Consider the following 25097-nt stretch of genomic DNA (forward strand, 5'->3'; position numbering starts at 1 on the left):
TGTTCAGAATAACAGGCCTATTCTTAGATTTGACGACTGTGAAATTTTACAATCGGCTGTAAAGGGTTTCATCGGCTCAGGAATCCCAAGACCGTCTCCCGTGTGCTTCATCAGTCCAAGTGAAACCGGGGAAAATCCCCCTAAATCAATATCATGAGGTTGTTCACCTGACAGCGCGGATATGCTATGAGATGAACACAGCCCGCAATCAAGCTGCGCTGCCGCTGGACAATAGTGATCTACTGAGTCCAAATGCAGAGGCCACACACAAAGAAGCTTGGCCTGACCTTTGAAACGCATCAGCACATTTTTTTACAGGACATATAGAGGCAGCATGCAGCGGAGAGTTTGCTTTAACATGCTTACAGTATGCAAAACTGTGTGTTAAAGCGTGTGGCGCCGCGCTCTCTGCCAAACAGCAACAGGCAACGCTGGACTTTTGTACATCCTCTTAGTGTTCGATCCTTTTTCATGCCCTCATCCCTGTATTTTTTAGGTGATGTGTTATGGCACGAATTGGCAATTTATTATGTTAAATATGACCCCTCATTGCTGTTTTATTTATATTTATTCCTGCTGCATCTAACAGTTATTTTTATTGTCAGTATTTTTAGCCAAATGATAATTTTGTCTGTCAAATATCAGAAATAATGACAAATGCATCCATCCAGTGATTTGCTTCTTTAGTCTGACCAAAAAAGTATAATCTTTAAACATTATAAACACATTATAAACATTATAAAAACCCAAGCCAGTGTTTGTGCAGCTATAAACAGCTATTTTTTTTTTTTAACTTGATGAATTACTAAAGCAATTAAGTGATTATGCAAAACTGAAATTAATTAACTTTGTGTCAATTGATGAGTTGACTAACTATTTCAGCCCTGATATTTACGTTCTTTACAGGGTCCTGTTGCAGTTTGCTTCATCAAAGTTGGTCAGATTGTTTGCAGATAATCTTAAAAGTTCACTTTAAAATATTTAACCTTGCACATGACTTTTTAGAACAGAGCAGGACTTTAAAATAGGGATGATTCAGAATAGTTAAATATCGGACTGACTGGTCATCAGCTGACTATCTGACCAGGCTTATAGATCCCCCCCACTGGCATTCATATAACATCATGCTGCAGCTTATTCACCTTTTTTGATGATGCCAAAGGGTCCCATCAGCTTTACAAAGAGTGTGTGAATCTCTCTTCACTAGCTGGGTTTCCATCCAAATATATCGAAATTTTTGAGCGAATTTTGTCAAAATGCGCAAAAGAAAATGCGAATTTATGCCTGATTCCTTGTCGGCTTGTCGACTCTTGGCAGAAGTTTGCTTACTGTTTTGGCAGCGCTAACTTCGAACCGAACCATCCTAAATAAGTAATAAGAGACTAATAATAATAATAATAATAATAATAACTAATAAAATGTAGCGTAGAAGTGTGACGTGGTATCTAGTCATCGTTTATTCGCAAAACCTGTTTCTGGCATTTCCATCCAAGTTTGTTTTCGCAATTTCTGAAAATGCAAATAAAAATAGGTGGATGGAAACCCAGCTAAAGAGCTGACACTCAGCAGCTGATCAGGGACAGATTCCTGATGAACTTGTCGGCTCTTGGGAGAAGTCTGCTTACTATTTTGGCAGCGCTAACTTCGTACCGAACCGTCCTAAATAAGGAATAAGAGACTAATAATAATAATAATAACTAATAATAATAATAATAACTAATAATAAGACTGTAGCGTAGAAGAGTGACGTGGTATCCGGTCCAGTCATCGTTTATTCGCAAAACCTGTTCCCACAGCAAAAAGTCGCATTTTCTTTTATCGATACGCTGAGAAATCCACCCCCTCCAAGCGTAAAAACTTTTTTACGAATTTTCAGCCGTTTTTCGAATTTCTGGCGTTTCCATCCAAGTTTTTTTTTTTCGCAATTTCTGAAAATGCGAATAAAAATAGGTGGATGGAAACCCAGCTACTGTTAGCTCACTTAACTAAAATAAAAAAGATCCTCTTTGACCCTTTTCTTAATGTAATAAGCCATTAACTGAGCATTTATCATAAAGACAGCCCAGAAATGTCTTCATTCTGCAGCTTCTTTTAAGTGCAGGCCTTTCTTGAGACCGGTCAGTCAGCCAGTCATTTGGGCACCCCAGCAATAGCAGCTGCTGGAATGGCCGATCACTTGGGCTAATTTATCAGCCTCAGTTTAAATCCAGCAGCTCTGGCAGGAGCTGTTTCCCCCAGGCTGTTGTCAAGGCATCAGAACGTGTGCTGAAAGGCTCGCTCGGCTGGCACGCCGCCCCCCGTTTGCCCCTGAGATCCCTCACGCCCAGCCTACCTGATCCGTCAGGGATGGACCTGACGAAGGTGGGCAGCATCTTGACGGTGGCGGTGGGGTTGGTGTCACGGCCGAGCCCGTTCTCCATCTCCCTGCGGAACCGGTTCATGATGTCCTTCAGCGTCTCGTCCGAGAAACGCATCGAGTACAGGTACTTATCGATCTGAGGAGCAGCGCAGACACAGTGTTAGGCCACATACCTAATCAAACATGATAATTAGGGGTGTAAAACTGATCCAAACAAAATGCATAATACACCCTGTAAAGTGCAGTGTCACAAACACATGCACAGTGTGAGAGCCATGCAACCACACACTGAGCTGATGAATTAATGAATACACTGAAGGTATTTTTAGGTTTTTTATTTAAACAGCCTGTTGCTTTTGAAAGAATATTCATTGCTTTCATATTGTTATCCCAAATCTCTGAATGAAAAAGTTATTTTTGCAAAAAAAGACAAAATACAGAAAACATTAGAAGTGGTAGTGTGTGTGTTTTTTTCTCCCTCCCTGATGTACAAAACAAACCAAACCAAAATCATGACCCAAAAACCCACAATACAAACCAAACTGTGGATTTACTGAACCGTTACACCCCTAAGGATAACAGTAAAGTTAAATTATGTTGCATAATTTAACTTTACTGTTAAATTATAATGACCTTTTAATTCACAGTTATATAGTAACCTTTTAATTCATTGTTTAAATGTCTCTTCTGGCATTTATTCCTTATATTCCTTATTAGCGCATATCAAACCAGATAATGTGTGATATGCATGTGTAAACAGAATAATTCAAAGAACTTGTAATTGACTTTTTGTCTTGTCTTTGTGTGTGTAATCAACTTGTGAATTTTTATAGTGATATCTGGAAGTAAAATGTTGAACCCCTTTCCCCTGTGTGTTAAAAACAGTGTTTTTTGGTAATATGTGGTCATAAATAGGTGATTTTCAAAACTTTCCACCAATGGGATTTCTTGGGAGTTTTTTCCCCTCATCAGGACAAACTGAGGATACAAAATCATTTGAGTTTGCTTCTCTTGCAGTTTGTCCTAGGTTGACCCCAATTTTGGCCTAAAATTACTGGACTGTTATGTAAAGACAGACACAAAATGCATAGAAAAGAAGACTTGAGGACCGACACAAGCGATAATAAAGTCAAGGGAGGGGATATTTGAATCATTCTGAGGTGTGGAACATCAGGCAGTCGTTTAGACAATGTGATGATGGAAAGTGGAAATCTGTTTGTTATAGTTTAATTGAAGTTGTGCATCGGCGTGATATAACCAGCATATTGGTCAGGGAGGCCGCCTGGTAGTTGAAAAGTGGATTGGGTTGATTCTCTTACACAGAACAGCTAACACAGCCGAGGAGCCGCTGAGCAACAGCACCTCACCCTCTTTAACATCAGCCTCAGGTGCTTTGGAAGTGACTCTCAGTGGGTTCCTGTGGTTGGGTGTCATGCATGTGCAGAGGTGCTATATTTAGCGGCGTGCTGGTTGTGGCAGTGTAATTGCTGCGGTGCGGTGTAATGTCCGATAAATGGCAGGTTTGTTCAGGGGGGATTTGCAGTGGATGTCCACCGTTGTTGTTACATAATCGCAGAGTGTGTGCCACGGGCCTCTCTGAAGTTCAGCGGTCTCTCCTCTGCCATGGAGCTCAGTCCACAGATTGTTGTATTATCATCCCGCTGCTCTCAGTGGCATTACCGTTATTCACCGAAATGGCTCTCAGAGAAAGGAGCCGCCGATCTTCAGGGTGTTGGATTACTCTCGAGCTCCGGTGCAGGATCACTTGTTGACTGATGACTGTTGAATGTAGCATCGATACCAAGGAATAACAGGCGGCACTTACTCCTTTTTCTCTTCTTCACAGGCTTCATTTTTTAGATACGGTGTCAAGGCAATGACCCTCTTTAGGCTGTTTCACAAAGAAAGCATGCACTCCCAGTTTAGCAAACAGCTGTAAGACAGACAGAATGCAGGAAATAGCTCCCCACACTGCAAAAACGCAAGATCTTACCAAGATTATTTGTCTTATTTCAAGTCAAAAATGTCTTATTTCAAGTCAAAATATCTCATTACACATAAAATAAGACATGGTCACCTCAGAAGTAACTTGTTTTTAGACAATTTTCACTCGTTTCAAGTGAAAATTCACTTGAAACAAGTGAAAATTTGCTTGTTTCATTGGCAAAATTTGCCAGTGGAAAAAGTGAAAATTCACTTGAAATAAGTGAAAATTAGCTAGAAACAAGAAACAAATTTTGCCAATGAAACAAGCAAATTTTCACTTGAAACAAGAGACAATTGTCTAAAAACAAGTTATTTCTGAGGTGATCATGTCTTATTTTAAGTGTAATGAGATATTTTGACTAGAAATAAGACATTTTTGACTTGAAAGAAGACAAATAATCTTGGTAAGATTTTGAGTTTTTGCAGTGCACTAAAGAAGTTAAATTTGTAAAGATCAATATTTTGATCAGCATCTTCCTGACGGAGACCCTAAGTGGATCAAAATCTTGATTATATTTGTTAGGATGCTCGTCAGGATCAGGGCAAAGATCCTAAGTGGATCTAAATGTTAATACTTTGCAAATTTGCGAGCAGTTTTAACAGTGCAGACTCTCATCTTTGGTTCACTGTCAAGTCATTTTACTCTACATGACTTTATCACTTAATATGGTATTAAGTGTTAACCAAGTCTTAGCCAGGATTTATGATTTATGCGGCTGGTTAACTTCTTCCTTTCAAGGGCTTTAAATGAATTTCAGCCCTGCAGTGCGTCTCATTAGTTCCAGCAGCCTACAAGACCAGAGGCACGTGCAGGAGCTACGCCGCCACGTCACGTGTGACATCACCGGCGCAATCTACCACTCCATCAGCCGCCGAGGCCCCCCGGGAGCATCTCGCCGCTGTGCCGTCCCCTCCAGTCATCACTCAGGTCGTGTTTTCCCCAGAGGAGCAGGCAGGCTGGGTCAGAGGGTTTCAGCGAGAGGAAACATCTGCACTTCACTAATGAGTTTATGCCACCATCGCCGGCGGTAATGAAGGGATTGATTTGTGTGGGCTCGGCATGAGGCCGGAGAGGAGGTGGGGGCTCGAGCTGTGTGACACTTTCTGCAGTTTGTGATGAGAGGAGAGGCAGAGCTGAAAGAGGAGAGGTGGTGAGAGCGAGATAGTGAGGCTGAGGGAGTGTAGAGGGAAGCAGCAGCAGAGAAGGGAGGAGGAGGAGGAGGAGGAGAGGGAGGAGGAGGAGGAATACACGGAGCTCACGACTTTTCCCAGCAGCCGCTCACAGACACCTGTCTGCTTCAGACGCCCCGGAAACACTCATTAATGAGGGTCCGCCTGCTCCGCATCCCCACCGCCGCTGGACGCCTCCTCAAGGACATCCACGGCTGAAGGTTGAGTCGCGGCGCGGCCCCGGCCAGGTGCCGGCGGCATCAAATTCAAACCGGACTTCATCATGGCCTCCCCTTCCCCTGCTCAAACGCTGCATCCTTCCCTCCCAGCCTGATAACGCCCCACAGGCGGTGTGATATTGACAGGCAGCCACCATCAACCAGTGTCTGTGGCTGAGCTCTGATGTTACACAATCCGCCAAACCTGCGTTCACTCACCTTTTTGAGCTGATCATCCTTCAACTCGGTGAAGTAGTAGGCCAGAAGCTGAGCCGCTATCATCTTTCCTGCACGTCCGCCAGGAGCTGTCAGCGAGCAAAGGGGTGGATAGAGTGAAAACGGAGGGAGAGGAAGGCTGCCGTCCACTCTCTGCTGCCCCCCCGGCTGATCCCTTTTTCTCCCGAAGCGAAGCAAAAAGCCCGAGCTGCCTCTGTCAGAGAGCCGAGGAGAGACGAGGGCAGGAAAGTATGGTGAAACCAGAGTGCAGCAGTGGCCGTGCCTGCTGGTCTGCGACTCTGCGCACGCACACAGGCGCACAGACACACTCTCTCTCTCTCTCACACACACACACACACACACACTCTCACACTCACACACACAGGCTGGGAGGCTGGGTTTCACTCTGTCTCCTCCTCTGTGCTGCTAACTCCCCGTTAGCTCTGGGGAGATGCAGCAGCTCTGCACGGGAATGGTGGCTTGCTACGCCCTGCCCCCACCACGAGCTCTGATTGGCTGAGCCAGGGGCTGCCAAGAGAGGGAGGGGGGGGCAGAGGAAAAGAGCAGGGGGAAGACAGGAGGAGGGGGACTGAGGGGGGATTGAGAGGCAGATAAAGGAAGAACCAGGGTCTGCTCAATAACACGCCCCTTTCCTCATAGCAGCAGAGAGAGGGAGCGACTCCCTCCGGTCTGGCACGTCGCACACGTTGCCACGGCACCCATGGGTGGACATGAGAAGGGGGGGCAGTCACATGATGATGTCATCATCCCTCTCCATGCTGCATCCTTATCAGCATCAGCTCCGTTCAGAGGAGCGAGTGAAGGGCAGCAGGCGCACACACACAGATATGAGGAGCGGACAGCTGACCGCGAGTTTGACTCCCCGGCAGAGAACCGTCTCTCTGACCTGCTGTCGATCACGTAAAAGTTAAACAAGGCAGCCTTTTGCACCGGCGGCTCCACACGGCAGCGAGACTCTTTTGAAAAATCTGAGCTTCACTACCCAGGAATCATGTGATGTGATGTCGATAAACCACAAACATTAACACCTGAGCTCGAGTGTGAAGCTTTAGTGTGTACCAAAGAACACGAAAATGACGAGAGACGGAGCTTCTCGCTGTTGTCGAGGTGAAAGTTTGTGTTTCTTAGTTTAATCTGGACAAACCGGGTTAATCTGCAGCGTCTCGGTCAGCGGGATGAGCTGCTCTTCTCTGCTGCGGCCTCGCTTGGTGCTTTAGGCTCATAAAGATGGGTGTTTTACAAAATAGTAGGAGACTGTATTTTGTGCTGACCGGCCCCCCGGTGTGTGAGGAGCTGTGTGAGTGTGAAGCAGCGTGTTGCTTCAGAGGGGCAACCAGCTCCCCCTGAACAAAGGCAATCTGGAAAAGAAGAGCCTAGAGGAGTCCGTTTAATCTCCGAGGGCCATAAATGTACAGGAATTTGACTCGGTGATGTTGATGGCAGGACACACTGATCGCCTCAGAGTTGACACACTGACTCACACACGGTGCAAGAAGGAACGGGACGTCCTCGTGGTTCGTGAGCTCGTTTTTAGTTTGATCCTCTGTCCGGCCAAAACTGCCCTTGATCGAGATACGTGACCTGATTTCACTCCTTATGGGATTAAGTCGGTTCATCAAATCAAAAAGCCAAAGACGGTATTCTCCTCCGGTGTCCTCTGCACTCAGACTTTTAAACTCCTCATAGGAGTTTCCCTTTATTATTATTATTATTATTAGTTATTTATTCCTTAATAGCTGAAGCCCATGTTTTAGTAGCCCTTCTCTTGTAGGCACCTGTTCTTATCCCTCTTTTATTCCACACTAAGGGCCCTATCTTGCGCCAGACTCCCTAAACCCGCTATTTGCGGATTTAGGATTTAGGAAGAGGCGTTCCCCCGTAAAAGTTGCTATCTTGTGCACCTCCCGCTATCCGCAAAACACCTCCGCTACCCGCTATATTATGCATAGGCGTGTTTTGGGCGTTACGCCAGTTAAACCAATCAGTGTGCCAGGTGCCACTGCCTTTAAGGGCAGGATGCGCTATCCTAAATCCTAAATCCTAAACCCGCGATGGAGAGAGGGAGGTAGATTTTCTCAGGGGTTCAACTGAGGCTAAAGCAAGGTGGCTTTATATACATATTATATATTATATTATAGGCGAGTTCACATTCCGGCGGCGTCCCGGTATCAGTCCGACCGTGTGCGTGGCGAGGCTCCGTCGGGGCGCGCATTGAAGCCGCCTGGGCGCGCTCTCCTAACAGCCCAAACTTTAGGGAAAGCGGATAGCGGGTGGTCAGGACCACCCACTATCCGCTATCCCTAAAGTGTGTGCGCAAGATAGCAACTTTAGGGATAGCGCATGAAACACACCCACGGACACACCTCCAGGCGCAAATGACGGAGTCAGCATAACGGATAGCGGGTAGCGTGGGCGCAAGATACCGTTTAGGGATAGCGGAAGTTCCTAAATCCGCAATTTGCGGGTAGCGGGTAGTGGCTGCGGATAGCGGGTGGCACAAGATAGGGCCCTAAGTCCCTAATGTGTGCGGTGTATGATGTTGTGCGTATGATGTTGTATATTGTCTGTTGTTGCTTATGAATTATTTATTGTGTGCTGTTTATTGCACTTTTGCTACCACGATAACCTGCTGCTCATCATCAGTTGCCCCCAGTGGGATTAATAACGTTGTTTGAATTGAATTGAATTGAATTGAAGCGAGGCACTGCTGGGATTTGGATTTCATTTCCCAGAGAGGCCAGCTGTATGAAAAATGTGTTTAGCACCGTACGCTGCTTTGGACAAAAGATGCGATGTCATTTCCCTTTTGGTGTCTGAGGTGCAGAGCCTCTCAAAGGGCTTCGATCCTGTTGAAAGAATACAGTCATTTGTACGCTGAACGTCTCAGCCTTGAACTCTGAAGTCTGTCGTGTGTCACCGCCGTTACGACACAATCACAGGATGAGACGTCTGGATGGAAGCGGGCGACTCGATAGTCGGTCCTGCACCGGAAGCTCGAACGGGTAAATCTGCTGGTTTGTTTGTTTATTACGATCCCCATTAGCTGCTGAAAAGATCAGCAGCTACTCTTCCTGGGGTCCCCAACATCATCAAAATTATAACACATACACACATTGGAGACATAACACAAAACATCTTCCACTCAGAACAAACAACATCGACATCTGCTCTGTTCGAATACAAAAAACGTGCCTATTCTAGCTCTGTATATGACAAATCTTGTCAAAAATGAATTATTTAAACCTAACATTCATCATCCCCACTAAGATAAAGGACAAAAACAGCTTCATTTCATACCTTAAGCTTTTTCTTAAAGCATATCGTATTATTTTCTGATGCAAGAAAAGATGGTAACCCATTCCATGCCACCGTTGCTCTGTAATGCGTATTCTTCTGTCTCATATTTGTCCTACATGAAGGTAACAAAAAGCGCTCCTCTGACACCTGCCGAGTAAAGTGACTATGTGTGTCGCTGGTGTCAAGGAGCCTTTCATCCGTGTGGAAAAATGTCGCTGCTGTTATGGGAAAAATCAAACCCATTTTTTTACTACATGAATTGAAAGTTCTCAGGTTCATTTATCCATTGAGTGAGTGTCCTGCTGTTGAATCTTGTGAATCTAAAAAAGGTCACAGTAAGCGTTCCTCCTGGCTGTGAGAGTCAGTTTTGGCACGTTGTTAGTTAAACCCCATCGCAGAATCAGCGATCGAGTAAAGATATAATCACTGTGAAACCGTTTTCTTCAGCCTGACACACATTCAATCAATCAATCAATATCCTTTATTTAACCAGGTAAAAAGACTCATTGAGATTAAAATCTCTTTTTCAAGAGCAACCTGGCCACGAAGGCAGCATAAACAATGTTACAACAATAAATACAACAACAACAAAACAACAACAGCCACACACTACAGCCAGCAACACAAATTGCTTACAACATAAGCACAAGAACACATGACAGGTCAAAGTAATTCAGAACATTTCAGCACGAAATCAATTGAAATACACACTGAAATACACATTGAAATGCGCTCCTTTTCCATTAAAGAGAGCACGTGGCTTGAAGGCCCCCGTTTGAATTGCTGATGAGGCCTGATGCAACACATCTCGGCGCTGCTGTTCACAGTCATTAAGGAGTTAAAGACCCCCCCCCCCCTCAGCTCGGCTGCGTCACCACGCTCTGCGTAAATCAACCCGGGTCAGCTGACTCGGAGACGTGCAGCGCTTCCCCCTTTTCTCTCCTGTGATTCACGACTTCCTTCCCCCCTCCTCCTCCTCCTCCTCCTCCTCCTCTGTCCCATCCAGGCTCCAAATGGGAGTCAATGAGTGCATGAATGAAAAGACGGGCTCGCCTTACTGTCTTTTCTCTCTTTCTCTCTGCGCTCCAAAAGAGCAGCTCAAAGACGAGAGAGGGAGGAGAGGGTGGGCTCAGCATTCACCCGCCCTCCTCCTCCTGTCCTGTGAATCTGTGAATAGGCTTCCTGGTGTCATGGCTGCTCCAAGGTCACCTTCTCCCGAGGCTGACTGTCAGGGGGTCGGCCCATCACAGCCACTTCATTGGTTTTTATCAACATGATCGATGGATCAGTGCCTTTAAAGAGAAAGCGCTCTGTTGTGTTGTTTCGCAGTTGAATGTTTGACTCCGTAGTGATTAACCCGTGTGGAGATGAACTCTGGCGTCTTCGAGTCAAAGTCAAACGAGATCAGTTTGAGTGTGGAAAATTGAATTGGCTGGCGCACACACAGATATACACACACACGTGAAAACCTGAAGAAAACAGCACAGTGGTCTTCGATTTGAGGGTCCATACTGGGATGTGTGGAAATGTGTATGTGCTTTTAAATAAATACTTAAACACACAAAGAAAACAGGATTAACAGGGGGATTACACACAGGTTTGTCCGTTCATAGCAGTGCTACAAGCAGAAAATCACCAAGATCTGTTTAGAAAATGATGGCCAGTGTTCCTGTGTGTCCGGTCGCAGTTACTGAGTGTTAAGTGAAAGTTTTTTAAAGTTTTGCCTGAGTGACAAGAGGAGATTTTTCATTTCAGCTACCAAAGTATGTAGCTGTGTGATCGATATTTCGTTTTTCAGATGGTGTTTTATGATTAAAAGCATTAAAAACCCCAGAATAACAGCGTGCAGCAGGAGCAAAAGTAAAAGCAGAATACAGTGAAAAGCTCTCACTCTCACTCAGGTTGGTTAAAGTGGGATTGGCCTCGTTGGACGGAGACAACCTAAAAGTTCATTAGCGTCTGTGGTAAAAAAAAAAAAAAAAAAAAAGTGAATAAGGCATTCCAGAGAGGAGGCCCCGCAAACTTGTGAACAACCGTGCTCATCATATTATCATGCTCCAATAATCTGCTTTATTCCCACTGCAAACACGCTGCGTGCTGCGGCTGGGGGCCAGAGAGAGGAAGGAGACAGGAATCCAGCAGGAGACGCCAGAAATCTCTCTCTCCCTCACACACACTCACACACACACACAGATATAAACACACAGATACACATGCGTCTGCGTCAGTTTGCATATATGAAAGCACAAAGTGGGGCAAAGCGAGAAAGACACACTAGCAGGTGACACCTTGGTGCCACACTCATAGATTCAGTCCAAATTAATGATAATAACAGTGAGAAACTTTATTTGCACCGTACATTTCATACCATAAAAGCAGCTCAAAGTGCTTTACAATACAGGAATTACATGCACTGAGTGTAAAAAGACATAGAAAGAACTTGTAATATAACATAAGATGGAAAACCAGCTTTTCTTCAAAACTGTCCTCATTTTCTGCACTTTCCTGCAAACTATGACTAATACATGGCGTTTTCTGGTATTACAGATGCATTTAAATGCTAAATATGGAAATGAGGATATTTTGCCTCTGTTTTGTGTTTTAATCTCATTTACACACATTTCCATGCTGCCTCGTGTTGCTCGAGCAGCTCCTGCAGGATTGTCGCTCGCATTAAAGTAACACACTGCCGTTATACGTTTAGCTTAGCGCAGTTATGCAGCCAATCTGTTTTAGACAGAACACAAATATCAAGTTATATGACACTGTGAAACGCTAATAATACTGTGATGTCATTCTAAGGCCATATTGTGCAGCTCTAACCCCGTATATGTTTGTATTTTGTTAGCGTGTTGTGATGCTAGGATGCTAACATGCATAAAAAGTGGCTGGCAGCATCACCAGTGAGTCATGTCGCTGCTCAGAGAAAAATGTCTCTGAAAGGCTTTTGCAGTATAGACTACTACAGTATTCCTTTTTAATAAAAAAAAAAAAAAAAAAGAAAAAGTGCACAGTGTGTGGTTATAAGGATATAGAACATTTAATATTTTTAGGAATACTCAAAGAAAAAGCGATACATTGACATCCAGATATTAATGAAATTACTTATCTACTTATATTCCTCAACAATGAATAACATTATTTTTTTATTATTTTTAATTTTCTTTTTTCAGATTCCTTTGGGTCAAACTGAGTCTCCGTTTAACCAAAATTAGGATAGGATTGAATTTTTGAATCTCAATTGTTGTCGTCCCTATAAATACTTAAATTGTGGCTGAACATTTTGTCGGTGTATTATTTTTATTTAAGAACTATTTCATTGGAGATGATCCCATGTATATAGCACCTACAAACAGTGATGTTAACTTTGGGGGCGGAGATTCAGGTTGAAAATAAGAGCAAAACGTTTTTGAGACAGATTAAGTGAAGTTTTACCTGAAATACTGATCCGCTGCTGCAAATTCATTTTTAAAATTGCACACGGTGAATGTCATTTTAATAGATAGATAGACTGATAGATAAATAGAAAGATAGATAGACAGACTATATGGACAAAAGTATAGGGCCACACCTCTTCACTGAATTCAGGTGTTTGATTCAGTCCCGCTGCCACAGGTGTATAAACTCCAGCAGCCATGCAGTCTGCCTTTACAAACATCAGTGACAGAACATCTGGTTCTAAAGAGCTCACTGAGTTGTAATAGTAATGTAACAGGAAGCCACCCAGTTTTCCCCAATACTCTGCTGATTCAGTATCTGCAGAGATCCAAACCTCTTCTGGCATCAACACCAGGCCCTTTCCTGTCCCAGCATGACTGAGCCCCAGTGCACAGAGCAGCTCCATAAAGGCGTGGCCGGCTGAGTTTGGTGTGGAAGAACTTGAGCGGCCCGCACAGAGCCCCGACCTCAACCCCATCCAACACCTTTGGGATCAACTAGAACGGAGCCTGGGAGCCGGGCCCTCTGGTCCAACATCAGAGTCTGAGCTCACAAAGGCTCTTCTGGATGAACGGGCACAGACACTCCAACATCTGGCAGAAAGCCTCCCAGAAGAGTGGAAGCTGTTCTGCTGCAAAGGGACCAACTCCATATTAATGCCTCTGGATTTAGGATGGAGCTCAGAGAAGCTCCTGCAGGTGGAACATGGAGGTGGGTGGATGGACTTTATTGATCCTGAAATGGGAAATTCTTGTTCCAGCAGCACATTGCACAGGAACAATAGTAGACTACACAAAACATGCCAAAAATATACCAAAATATACAAAATATACCTCTCAACACTAGAAATATAATAAGAAAAGAGAAAAAACATTGCATGTCCTACAAGTAATACAAAATAAAATACACTACTCACAAAAAGTTAGGGATATTCGGCTTTCGGGTGAAATTTAGGATGAACCTAAAATGCATTCTAACCTTTACAGGTGAACTTAATGTGACCTTCTGTAAACTTTTGAATGCACATGTCCAACTGTTCAGTGTTTCAGTACTTTTTGCACAAGTTGCTGTTCTCTAACAAGGAGTTTAACGGCAAAATTCACATCAGGTGTTTGATGCTCCAGCTCATCGAGGTCGTATCATTAGGGAACGGCTGCTGGAGACTGGGGTACCTCAAATGGAGTGGCCTGCACTTTCTCAGACCTGAATCCCATAGAAAACCTATGGGATCAGCTGAGTCGCCGTGTAGAGGCTCGGAGCTCTGTACCCCAGAACCTCAATGTCCTGAGGGCCGCCCTTCAAGAAGAGTGGGATGCCATGCCTCAGCAGACAATAAGTCGACTTGTGAACAGCATGAGACGTCGTTGTCAAGCTGTAATTGATGCTCAAGGGCACATGACAAGTTATTGACACTGACATTTTTTGTTGTGGTATATCCACCACTGTTGTTGGCTTTTGTTTCAAGAAATTGTTTGAGATGAGGAAATCACCAGTGTATGCTTCTACTTAAATGCCCTACTTTCATGATATAATATCACTGTAGCGTGAACATTTTACATTTTCCATAAATTTCACCCAAAAGCCAAATATCCCTAACTTTTTGTGAGTAGTGTATATCTATAGACCTTTCACCTTGGAAACCTTTGCATAGTGTAGTCATCCCTGATGATTACACATCCCTGTATTCTGTTTTCCCAGATGCCCTGTAGCCAGCCTAATAATATACTGATAACTCAACGAAGTATACATAGAAAATAAATATAAAAAAAATCAATTAATTTTTAAAAAATCATAACAAATATTCCTTTTTTCCCTCTTATCTTCAGGAGGATTTTGTTTTTGTTTTTGTTTTCCAAGGTGAGGGCAGGACCCCGTGCAAGTTCACCTGCCGAGACACCAGGGGGCAGCACACACCAGAGAATCACTGCAAACTCACCTGCTGCCTCCATACAGGCTTGTTACTGCATGTCTGACTCTGTCCCCCTGTCTCACTCTGCCTCAGTGGTACAAATAACAGGGATTAATTACATGTTATACAAGTTAACAATACATGTATTCTAGGTTTTACAGGTTTTCAGAGATGTGTATGATGGGTTTTAGATGTTGTATAAGAGGTTTTATAGGGTTTCAGAGATGCATATTATGGGTTTTAGATGTTAACAATACATGTATTCTAGGTTTTACAGGTTTTCAGAGATGTGTATGATGGGTTTTAGATGTTTTAACATATGTATAAGAGGTTTTATAGGTTTTCAGAGATGCATATTATGGGTTTTAGATGTTTAGACATATGTATAAGAGGTTTTATAGGTTTTAGAGTTTAAAACAGTATTTCAGGTTGAAAAAGTATAACAGGTTTTGAAGATTTAGAGTGTTTTTTATAGGTTTAAAAAGCATGTTGTAGCTTTTGAGCTTTTATCACCTGAGAGGAGATAATGATTTATAGCTTTTGTAGCTATACGGCCAGAAAGCGTGTCTGTTTTAGTTTTATGGGTTTAAGCGGTGTGTGCGTGTGGGTGTTTTACAGGGTCTTATACACTATAAATGTGAGGTTTTATAGTTTCAAAGCGTGTGTGTACCTGTTGCTGTGCAGGCGTGTGGCTTTAAAGACTGCAGGTGCTCAGAGGGTACAGACATTGCAGGTTGATCAGAAGCAGAGCTGTGAGGCCCAGACTGACCGTCGTTGTGTGTTTGCAGGGAGCTGCCGGCGGCCTGAACCCCGGGGGAGCTGAGGCGTTTCTCCGTGCAGACTTTGGTCTCCCGGCTGAGTTTCTAGCATGATGTCTTATCTCAAACAGGCCCCGTACGGCATGAACGGACTGGGGCTGAGCGGCGCCGCCATGGACCTGCTGCACCCGTCTGTGGGATACCCCGGTACGGAGGACAGGGCTGCACAGCCTGCAGAGCCCCTCCTGACTGCACACACTCACTGTCACGCTCCTGCAACAGCCCTGCATTCAAAATCTATTAAATATCCTGACAGCACTCCTGTTACAAAACCCCCAGAATAGTTTGTGTGTGACGCTCAGAGGAGTCGTCCCCTTACATGTCTGGACCAAAATGCCTTTTATGATCCTCAAATGTATATTTATACCTAAAGACATTCATAAATAAGTAAATACGTTAATATTTTACACTGTTAATGCTCTTCTGGTTTTGATGCAGGGTTTGGTTTAAATCTACAAAACTACAAATGAATGAAACTAAAAAAAATTAACTATGTAGAAATTCAGTAGATTCAAAGGAAAACCAGCACAGAGAGTGCATCAGGATTTTAATAAAACTCCACAGGTGGTCAGCAAAACAAAGGAAAATTGTACTGCCATGATAAGGGAAGAGGTGCATAAGAGGCTTTTATTTTGTAACCCAGATTTCTTCCTGGACCTGGATTTTTTTGCTCCTTAATGCAATACGGCAACTGTTTTGAGTTTATGTGACAAACTGGGACAACCTGGTGGTCTGTGCCGGGCCTCCGTCTGTTCACTCTACAACTACCGGAGGAACAACAAAAAACAAAACAAAAAACATCTCATTTTATGTAAAAAAAAAAATGTATTTTTGTAATGTAATTTCATCCCTCTGAAACCGCTGGCACACAAAATTACCTTTATTTTATTGAAAAAAAAATATTTTAAATGCTACTTTGGCCAGTGAAGAAGCAAAAAATATATATATACTTTATTTTATTTTATTTTTTTGGAAAGTGTAGATTATCATGTATAACAATTTTTTTAATTAATTCAAATGTTTAAAAAAAAAACTGAAAATCTGAAATGAAAACGTTTTGAAGTGCAGAAGTATGGAAAAAGCCAAGTTTAAAGAATATATCAACATTTTTTTTTTAAATAAAACAAAATATTAGTATAAAAATATTTAAAAGTCAGTTCATTAGAGCTATGAAACATGAAGCTGGCCTTGAGGATAGAAAAAAGGGTAGGAAGGCAGAAAATCCTCGCAGTTTGTGTTGTGAACATGAGGAGGCGTGTTTGAGCTGTGGACGCTGACGTTTGTCATAAACTGTGGATCAGGGCTTCCCGACCTTCTTCATCTTCATCTTCATCATCATCATCATCATTAGAACATGTCAGAGCCAATGAGAAGAAAATTTCTCACCAACTATTTTGGCAGATCTATTCTTTTGTTTATTAAACCAGTGCATTATAATACAGTGCAGTATTTCATTTTGGCTTTTGTTTGTTGTAATCACAAGTCAACCTGCCTATATTTGTCTATATTTCGATATTTGACTTTTGAAATGCTTGGATCATATTTTGACCAAATTACTCACATGGTTTAACCTGAAAAAGTTTTATTTCTAATTTGATTTGCATGCCAGTGACGTGCATATGGGACTAAAAGCATGCATGACTGTAGTTTTCTCTTCAGGAAAATATAAGTTATGTGACTATTTTTGATTTATTTTTATTTTTTATTTTTCTTTTAAATACTCTCGTGATATTTGTATCAGGTCATTGCTGTTATTATTGTTAGCATTATTAACATTATCATCACTACCACTATAATTATTGTGAGCTTGCAGTATAAGTCAGTATATGTATGCATGAGTGGGTATGTTCTGTGTACGTATGATATAAATAAAAAAAAAAAATAGAAAAAAAATTGATTCTTTGTGATGGAAATATTCATCATTTGAAAGAATTCAGGGTTGGTCTGCAGATACAAGAAGTTTTGCCAAACTCTTCACATCATGTCCCACTCTAATCAGTTTGGTTTTAGATCTCATTTTGTTTTATAGAAAGACACTTTGGAGAGGAATTGTGCATGAAAAGTTCATGCTTGTGTATAAAATTTTTATCAAAAGAACAACCACTTTGGGGTCAAAAGCGTAAATCTCGACCCTGTTTGGTCTTCGAGCTGGTTGTGATTGTTTTTTTTTTTAATCTGGCCCCTTCGGTGACTTGAGTTTGACTCCCACTAGAGGGCGCAAGCGGTCCATTTGCTTGAGACACCCTGCTGTATAAAGTGGAGGGGCCCCAGGGGGTCACCATAACTCGTAGCTGCACCCGTGATTGTGAGATTAAATAATCCATTGAAATCTGTGTGTTAGATCAGCAACTCAGAACAGCCTCGTGTAAACAGAAGATTTACAGTGAGGAGGAAGGGCAGTAAAAACTCACATGGTGACAAGATCTAACAACTGCGGGCCATAAAGTACGAGTTTGTAATTTCCCTCTGAAGTTTTGTGCAGTTTCTGAGTTTCACCAGCAGCCTCGGGAGAGGTTTATCTCCTCCCCGTGTGCGCTTCCAATCTTTTTAATTTCTTTAAAATAGATCAGGCTGGGTAAAAATAGCTGCAGGGGGGCCTCTAGTACAGTAAGCGGTTGTGGTATCACTGTCTCTGAGAAGTTCATCCTCCTTCTGGTTAAAAATAGGCTGAGTGCTGCTGGCAAGTGGCGGGGCGGAGGAGGAGGAGGAGGGTGGGGTGTGGGGGTGTGTGTCTTGAGGAGCCTAAAATGGTCTCATCAGGTTTTCACAGTTGGGATCCCGAAACAAAACTGCTTCTAAAAGTTTAACTGGCTTTGACATTTTAGCGCAGATATAAGGATGTGATGTTACGTTACCATATGAAAACAAATAGGCTTAAGAAAAAAAAAAAATAATAATAATAATCCTAATGATGATAATAAATCCTTAAATTAAAGTCTTGCCTTCCAAGTCGCATTTACATTTTTTATTTAATTGGATTGTTCTGATTGATAAATTCCATCAAGTGGAGTCACAGTTAGCCTGCCTGATTATTTTACAAACACTCAAAACTTTCTTCAACCTCTTTGTCTCAGTTTTAAGAAATAATTAGAAATGTAAACAATTCAGCGGATGAATCTTTCCTCCACATATTTGTGCGCATATGTCGCCGCGGCTGCCCAGTCTCCATCCACAGGTGCGCAAAATGCGGAATGAGTGTGAAAATCGGGGTAAAAGCTATATATAGTCTGAAGTGCATCCATACATGGGGTGGAAGGGGGACAGCATTCCTCCGGTGAGAGGGTAATATTTTTGTTACCATCAGCAAGTGCTTCCCAAGCGGCATCAGGCTGGTCTGCCACCGCTTTGCGCTGTTTTAATCTCTTGGGGTAAGTCGCTTTTTTGGTTATTTTCCTCTGTTAGAAAGTCATTTAATTTCAGGAAGCCGACTTCTTTTTTTTTTTTTTTGCAAATGAGAAGCGTCCAGTAGGATGAGAAGTTATCTGCTGTCACAACTGAGGATGGTTGAAATAGACAGGGATTATGAGATGGTGTTGGTGTGTAGATGATTTGTCTCCGCTGCGGGGAAAAGCCCGTTCCTTTTCCCTGTGCGCTAATCACTCACATACCAGTCAATTAAGAGGGCGCTGACCTTCTTAATTTTCCCAAATCTGCGGCAGTCAGTTTTAAACTCTGGTGAAAGTGTGTTGAAATGATTGATTTTGCAGAATTGATCCGCGATTAGGGAGTGTGGATTTGACATCTTGGCTTGTTCACTTTATGAGCTCCACCTGTCCAGTCTAATGCAGCTCAGGTCAGCAGCTCAGCCGTAAATTCTACCTTTATGATGTTCAGTTTTTGTGTAAATTTAATTCTGTGTTTATTATTGAGGTTGTAGTTTGCAGATTTCTTGGACTGGACTACATTATACTGAGAGGTGTTTCTGATTTTTTGTCCTCCCTATTTATACACAAAGAGGGGGGACAGAATAGTGGAAACAGCTCTGAATAAAATGCAGTCCAGTCCAACAGCAGCACTAACTATGAGCTCAGTGCCAAACATAGAAGTGAATGAACACCTCTGTTACTGTGACAACAAGAAAAGCTGAGCGTAATAGGCAGCAGGAGAGGAAACTTTATGGCAGAACAGTTGGATTGGACTGGATTAGATTGTGCAGGTGGAGCTGATAAAGTGGCCACTGAGTGTGTATAATCTGCTCATGGTAGTCAAGGGGCTTCACGACGATTATATCAGCCAGATACGCCTTAATCAAATTTTATGAGCGCCCTGCGCCGCTATTACTCTTAATTTTGCCCTCATTTCTCCAATCATGGCCTGGGCAGAGCTCTCCATGCTATTCATAGCTGAGCTGTTTGAGGTTGTAAGGTGAAACATTTGAAGTGCTGAGCTCTGGTTAATGTGTTGGATCAGTCCTGCCTGGGACTCCTGTTCACTGCTTGCAATGGATTTTTTTTTTTATTAACCTGTGGGCTGAACATTTTCATAAAGTAACCCATGGGTATTTTGAATATTCTGTTAATTGTTTTAATCTCTTGTGCAAAATGAAAGTGTGTAATTGAAATATGGCCACAGGAAGCATTAGCTATGTGGAAGAAGAGGGATGATTGCAATGGAAAAACAGAAGCGGCAGTGTCTTTATTAAGGCTGTGACTGTGTGTGTTGTACATTAAGAGTGATAGCACGTCTAAAACAGGGAAAAAGTGCTATACAGCCCAGCGACTTAATTTGGAGGTAAAGAATACTGGCTGCAGTATATCGGTGCCAGTCTGCAGTATCTATTTATTCTGCTGTATACAGTAAACAAATGTGCTGTCTCTACTCCCCCACCCTCCCCCCTCCTTGGCCAGATCTCCTTGAAGTCATCCAGACATGGCTACCAAAGTCACACCTTCGTTTCAGAAGAAGCGTGTGACCCAAATCAAGACTGATTATCGTACCCTTCACACTAAGCATGTTGTCAAGCAGCAGACAACCAGGTACGGAGCAGGAGCTCACCTGCCGGGTGCTGCTGCTGCTGCTGCTGCTGCATTAGAGCGTCAGGTCGGTTTGCATAGAGCTTCTGCCGCTGCTGCTGCTGAGGCGTTTATGTGACGGCTGGCGAGCTGAAAACAAACGGCTTTTGTCTGTGTTCCCCAAGTTTCCGACTGCTTGCTAATAGGTTTCCAACTTAAAGCTGCACTCTGAGGGACTTTTATGTAAAAATCCACCCGTCTTATCGGTCAAAATAACAAAATACAGCTGCAACAGAGAGCAGCGTCTCATCTGCGTAAATTCAGATCCCACAGATTCATCCAAATCATATTCTGCTGTCAGATATGAGCACTTTGAGAAAATGGGAAAATCAGATTTTGGTGTTGAATGTGGACTGTCTCGTAAACAGCAGAGAGGACTGGACTCTTGATACTTTCTCATCTTTTTGGTTTCCTTCAGAAAAACTGTTGGTGGATGGTTATGATATTAGTGCAATATCTTAATACTGTCAGTCAAATTCATCTTTAACTTTGTTTACTCTCTCCTTTTTTGGCAAATTATGCTCAAAATGCAGGTGTAGAGAGTCTGTGATTGAGTGTAAATGATTGAACAGGCGCTGGATTATTACCGTATGCATATTATTAACATAATATCAGCATTTCATGTTTTAAATATCACAGTTTTCGTCAGTACCGGTTTATCATGACGCCTGTATTCTGAGGCATTCACATTGTAAAGTGATATGGGAACGCCCACATGCAAAGTCAGTTTTATTGACACTTTTACAGTAAACTAAAAAACAAACTGGACACTTTTTGTAAATAAAAGGCTGATCATTAGTGTGGAGATAAGTGCTCATGTTTTATTATTAGCAGCCACGTTTCCAACACATTTCTAAAATACATGAAGCCACGTTGGAAATATCAGAGTAATTTCGTTCCTCCTTAGTGCTCCTAATTTTGTTGACCAATGACAATAAAGGCTTTCAAAACATTTTTTACCAGTTGGCAGCTTGTATTTAGGGTACAAATGACAGATTAAGTGTCATTATGATGCATTATTTATTTCTGGGTGGTGCAAATTTACCAAACCTTAATCTTTCACTGCCTTTGGCAACATGTAGAGTTGCTCAGTGCAGCTTTAACACGGAGCGAGGCTCGAGGCGAGGCTGCTGATGCTCTGCAGCTTCTGTCAGTGGACTGTTTCTTGCTATAAGGTCAAAGGTCGCCGTGGTTGCTCGTTTTTAGAGAAAGCTGTGCATCGTGGTCTTCAGCCCGGCTCTGCGCTGTGGTGTAGCTGCACTTCTCGCTGTCCTTTAGTGTGTGTGTGTGTTAGCCTCCTCAGCGATCAGATGAGGTCAGAGCCTAAAGAGGCCTCGGGTCGCCGTCTCCTGGCACTGCAGGCGGAGTCCTGCTGGCTGTCATGCTGTCATGTAGCTTCTGTCTTATGTCATCGGGTGCATGCCGCTCCCCTGAGCCTGACCTACATCTGAGGCCAGAGCAGCCGTGGACACTCCCCCTCCGCTTCCCATGAAGTCTCCTACAAGAGGTCGACTTGGAAAAAAACACACCTGTCTCTGGGATATTTAAAGATTTTGACAAAAAAAAAACTTTTTTTTTTTTTTTGTAAATGTTATGATCCAAGTTCATGTAATGCATAAGTCCCTGAAAACTGTCCCTTACAGCAGCAGGTTCTCAAATGGGGGCACGTGCACCCCTAGGGGTACACTGGAGTACTGCAGGGGGTATGTGAGATTTTTTTTTTTTATGTAAATTTAGAAAATATAAGTCATACATAATTCCTAAATAATTAGCCTATGTTCTCATAAGTTCAGTAAAAATGAGAATCATTGCTCACTATGATCAGGAAGCCAGACAAAACTCCAAAAAACAGATTAGTGGTTGAAGCGTAGCAGCGACACAGCAGAAAACAAGGAGAGAGAAGAGAAAAAGAAGCCAAAACAGAAACAACAGAATCTCCTCAGTCTCAGGCTGTTGTTTCACACACTGATGAAACTGGACTGACACTCTTTATGTAGGCTTTTTTCTACTTTTTTTTTTTTTTTATCAAGGTCAAGAAGAACCTGGCTTAAAAATATTCTAAATTGAGTACATTATTGAAAAAAAAATTGAGAAGCCACTGGTTGAAAGGCTCAGTCTATGGCCTTGTCTTCTTTTTTTTTCCTTTTTTTTTTTAAACACATCTTTACTTGGGACTAACCAACATGAAACTTCTCTAAACGGCTTTGGCTCCACACACAAACAGGTGGACGGTGGACGGGGAGGCGGCCCTCAGTCTGTATGCTCGCGGTGTTGATGGACAATTTGTCCAAATCCAGCTTTTAGTCTGCTGTTACTTTGTTGCAGTTTATTGTGCACAGCATGTTTTTGTTTTTAAACAAAAATATAAAGAATGCAACATTTTTAACATAAGACTTTTTTTTTTCCATGTTGTGCATCAGTGTCTTACATAATCTATATCTGCTACTCTGAAGCTACATCACCTCTACATCTCATCATCTTTACTTTTTTTTCAAAATTGGCACAAATATACCACCAGTGGGTCTCTGATTGACAGCGTCCATGTTGGATGTCTCTGGTGCTGCAGTGCACAGATAATCCACCAGGGGGCAGAAGATATGCATCAGATAATATACATTGAGTTTTTCAGGAAAAAAAATTATCATACTGATGATGTAGAGGTCTCAGAAACTCATGCATCAAATATGATTCACTTGGCATCACAGGGCTAAAAAAATGCATCATTTTGGCCGATACAGAGAGAACGTAACACAACTCAGTTTCTATAATAATATAACACATATTGTGATTCAAAAGCATCACCGTTTAGCCTTTTCCTGATGACTCTCCGAAGAAACTTTGGGATATTTTAGCAAAGCGATGACTTTTGCAGAACTAGATGCTGAAAGTCCATTTTGGCGGACTTTCCCTTTAATGGTCTCTTTACACCCCACCCCCCCTTCCTCCCCCTCAACAGGAAATCAAGCTCTACATCGGTGAGCCAGGAGCAGGCCCAGGCCACACAGGCTATGGCAGAACCAGCCTATACCATACCGGCCTTCCGGCAGAGGTGAGCTCCTATTGGCCGCCGGCTCCCCGCTGCCATATGTCAGCCTATTTTAGGTGTAAGGTAATACTGACCCCGAGTCTGTACGAGCTGACCTGACGCAACACCAGCTCTCTCAACATTTTCCAGTGTCAATAAGTGTTGATTCTTACATATTGACTCTAAATGCTTTAAACTGAGTCAAATTACAAAGACAATCTTACAGAAATAGATTTAGCTTGTGAGATATTTTACAAACGGTTTTACATTCGAGCATATCGGTCAATAAATGCCAATACCAATATGATACCAATACATCAGTGATATCAGCCAATATCAGCCGATAATATTGGCCGACTGAGGTATTGGTCGGGCGCTAAAATACATTAAACTCATGTTTGAGTCCATCAGCTGCAGGTTTGCCAGCTGACTGACAATCTGGCTCTAACTTCACTCTAAATAAAGTAGAATAATGCTTCTAATTAACCCTATAACCTCCACAAGGTGTAGCCTTGTGGAGAGTCTACTGCTATACAGTAGACTCTTTAAAAATAATTTGGTACATGTTTTAGTTATTTTTCTGTAAGAACAAGCTGAAACTGGCAGAGAGGGTGACAGTCTCAGCATGGTCCGATGTGGCTCAGTTGGAGCAAATCAAATCTACTTATAGAACCGTAAGGTGTTAATGGGCTTTTTGTTAAAAAAAAAAAAAAAAAAAAAAAAAAAGGTGCAACAGATGGTCAGGATATTTATTTATTTTTTTGTTAATTTTTTTTTTTTTGAAGGCCATTTTATTCACAGCATTGCTAAAATGATGCTGTGAAATCAGCAAAGGAGAACAAGACAAAACTGAACCTCTAGATAAATTCTTTTTTTTTTTTTAACACCTGCTCACTGTGTGTGTGAATGTGGTTTCCACGCTGCCAGGAGTGCTGATGAGGTGGAGGAGTATCAGCGTGTGTCCATCCATGTTGGGAAGGGACTGGCTGCCATCCAGGAGGAGCTGCACAGGATGAGGGTGGCCACCAAGACCCAGGTGGACAACCTGGCGATGCAGAGAGAAGTAAGACAGCCGGGAGCCGGGAGGGTTGTAGTGAAACTTGTTTGCCACCAAATGAACACATACACACAACAAAACAGCAGACAGACTCCAACATATTTGTACGATTTGACATTTTCGATCTGCTGACCCTTAACTGTCACCGGGGAGACGTCTTCCTCCTCCTCCTCCTTCCTTCTAAAGTCAATAATTAATTAAAACTATCTATGCATGTGGTAATGCTAGAGCATGGTTTACTGGATGTGCAGCTCACAGAACTTTAACTGGACTAAAACGGACTTTTCCATTCAGATCCACGCAGCAGGACGGTCGGAGCGGCGGTCATTTATACGAGCGTCGTTGCCGTTGCACCGATCTACCTTCCACATGCCAGTCGGTGGTGATAATTACCATTTATTGATTAGTTTGAGCAGGCAGCCGCTGCACAACGTGTCCTCCCAGCTCTCAAAAGAGTGTGACACACTTTGCTGCCGTATACCTGCCTTGTCACCATAGCAACTAACCAAAAACGCCACTTTATTCTGAAAGAGCCAAATGGCCACGGCAAGCAGCTCAGTGTCCGCAGCTG

The 25097-nt window shown here is 42.7% G+C and overlaps 2 protein-coding genes across 3 annotated transcripts in view; one reads left to right on the forward strand and one right to left on the reverse strand.

The window, feature by feature from the left end:
- LOC115368431 (hexokinase-1-like) overlaps positions 1-6272 on the reverse strand; it is a 41208-nt gene extending 34936 nt beyond the window's left edge. The window contains exons 1-2 of one of the 2 annotated variants that reach the window (XM_030064564.1): positions 5953-6272; positions 2333-2495 (exon numbers count right to left, since the gene is read on the reverse strand). In XM_030064564.1, coding sequence (XP_029920424.1) covers positions 2333-2495; positions 5953-6015 — 226 coding nt within the window. In that variant the 5' untranslated portion in view covers positions 6016-6272. The remainder of the gene's footprint in view (positions 1-2332; positions 2496-5952) is intronic. The other variant, XM_030064571.1, reaches the window with a different exon arrangement.
- Positions 6273-18748: 12476 nt separating this feature from the next.
- The window catches only part of myom2a (myomesin 2a), a 50030-nt gene continuing 43681 nt past the window's right edge, over positions 18749-25097 (forward strand). Inside the window, exons 1-4 of the mRNA XM_030064524.1 lie at positions 18749-18800; positions 20280-20408; positions 23401-23493; positions 24397-24532. Coding sequence (XP_029920384.1) covers positions 20302-20408; positions 23401-23493; positions 24397-24532 — 336 coding nt within the window. The 5' untranslated portion in view covers positions 18749-18800; positions 20280-20301. The remainder of the gene's footprint in view (positions 18801-20279; positions 20409-23400; positions 23494-24396; positions 24533-25097) is intronic.

This window comes from Myripristis murdjan, chromosome 1, assembly GCF_902150065.1.
Source record: "Myripristis murdjan chromosome 1, fMyrMur1.1, whole genome shotgun sequence".
NCBI lineage: Eukaryota > Metazoa > Chordata > Actinopteri > Holocentriformes > Holocentridae > Myripristis > Myripristis murdjan.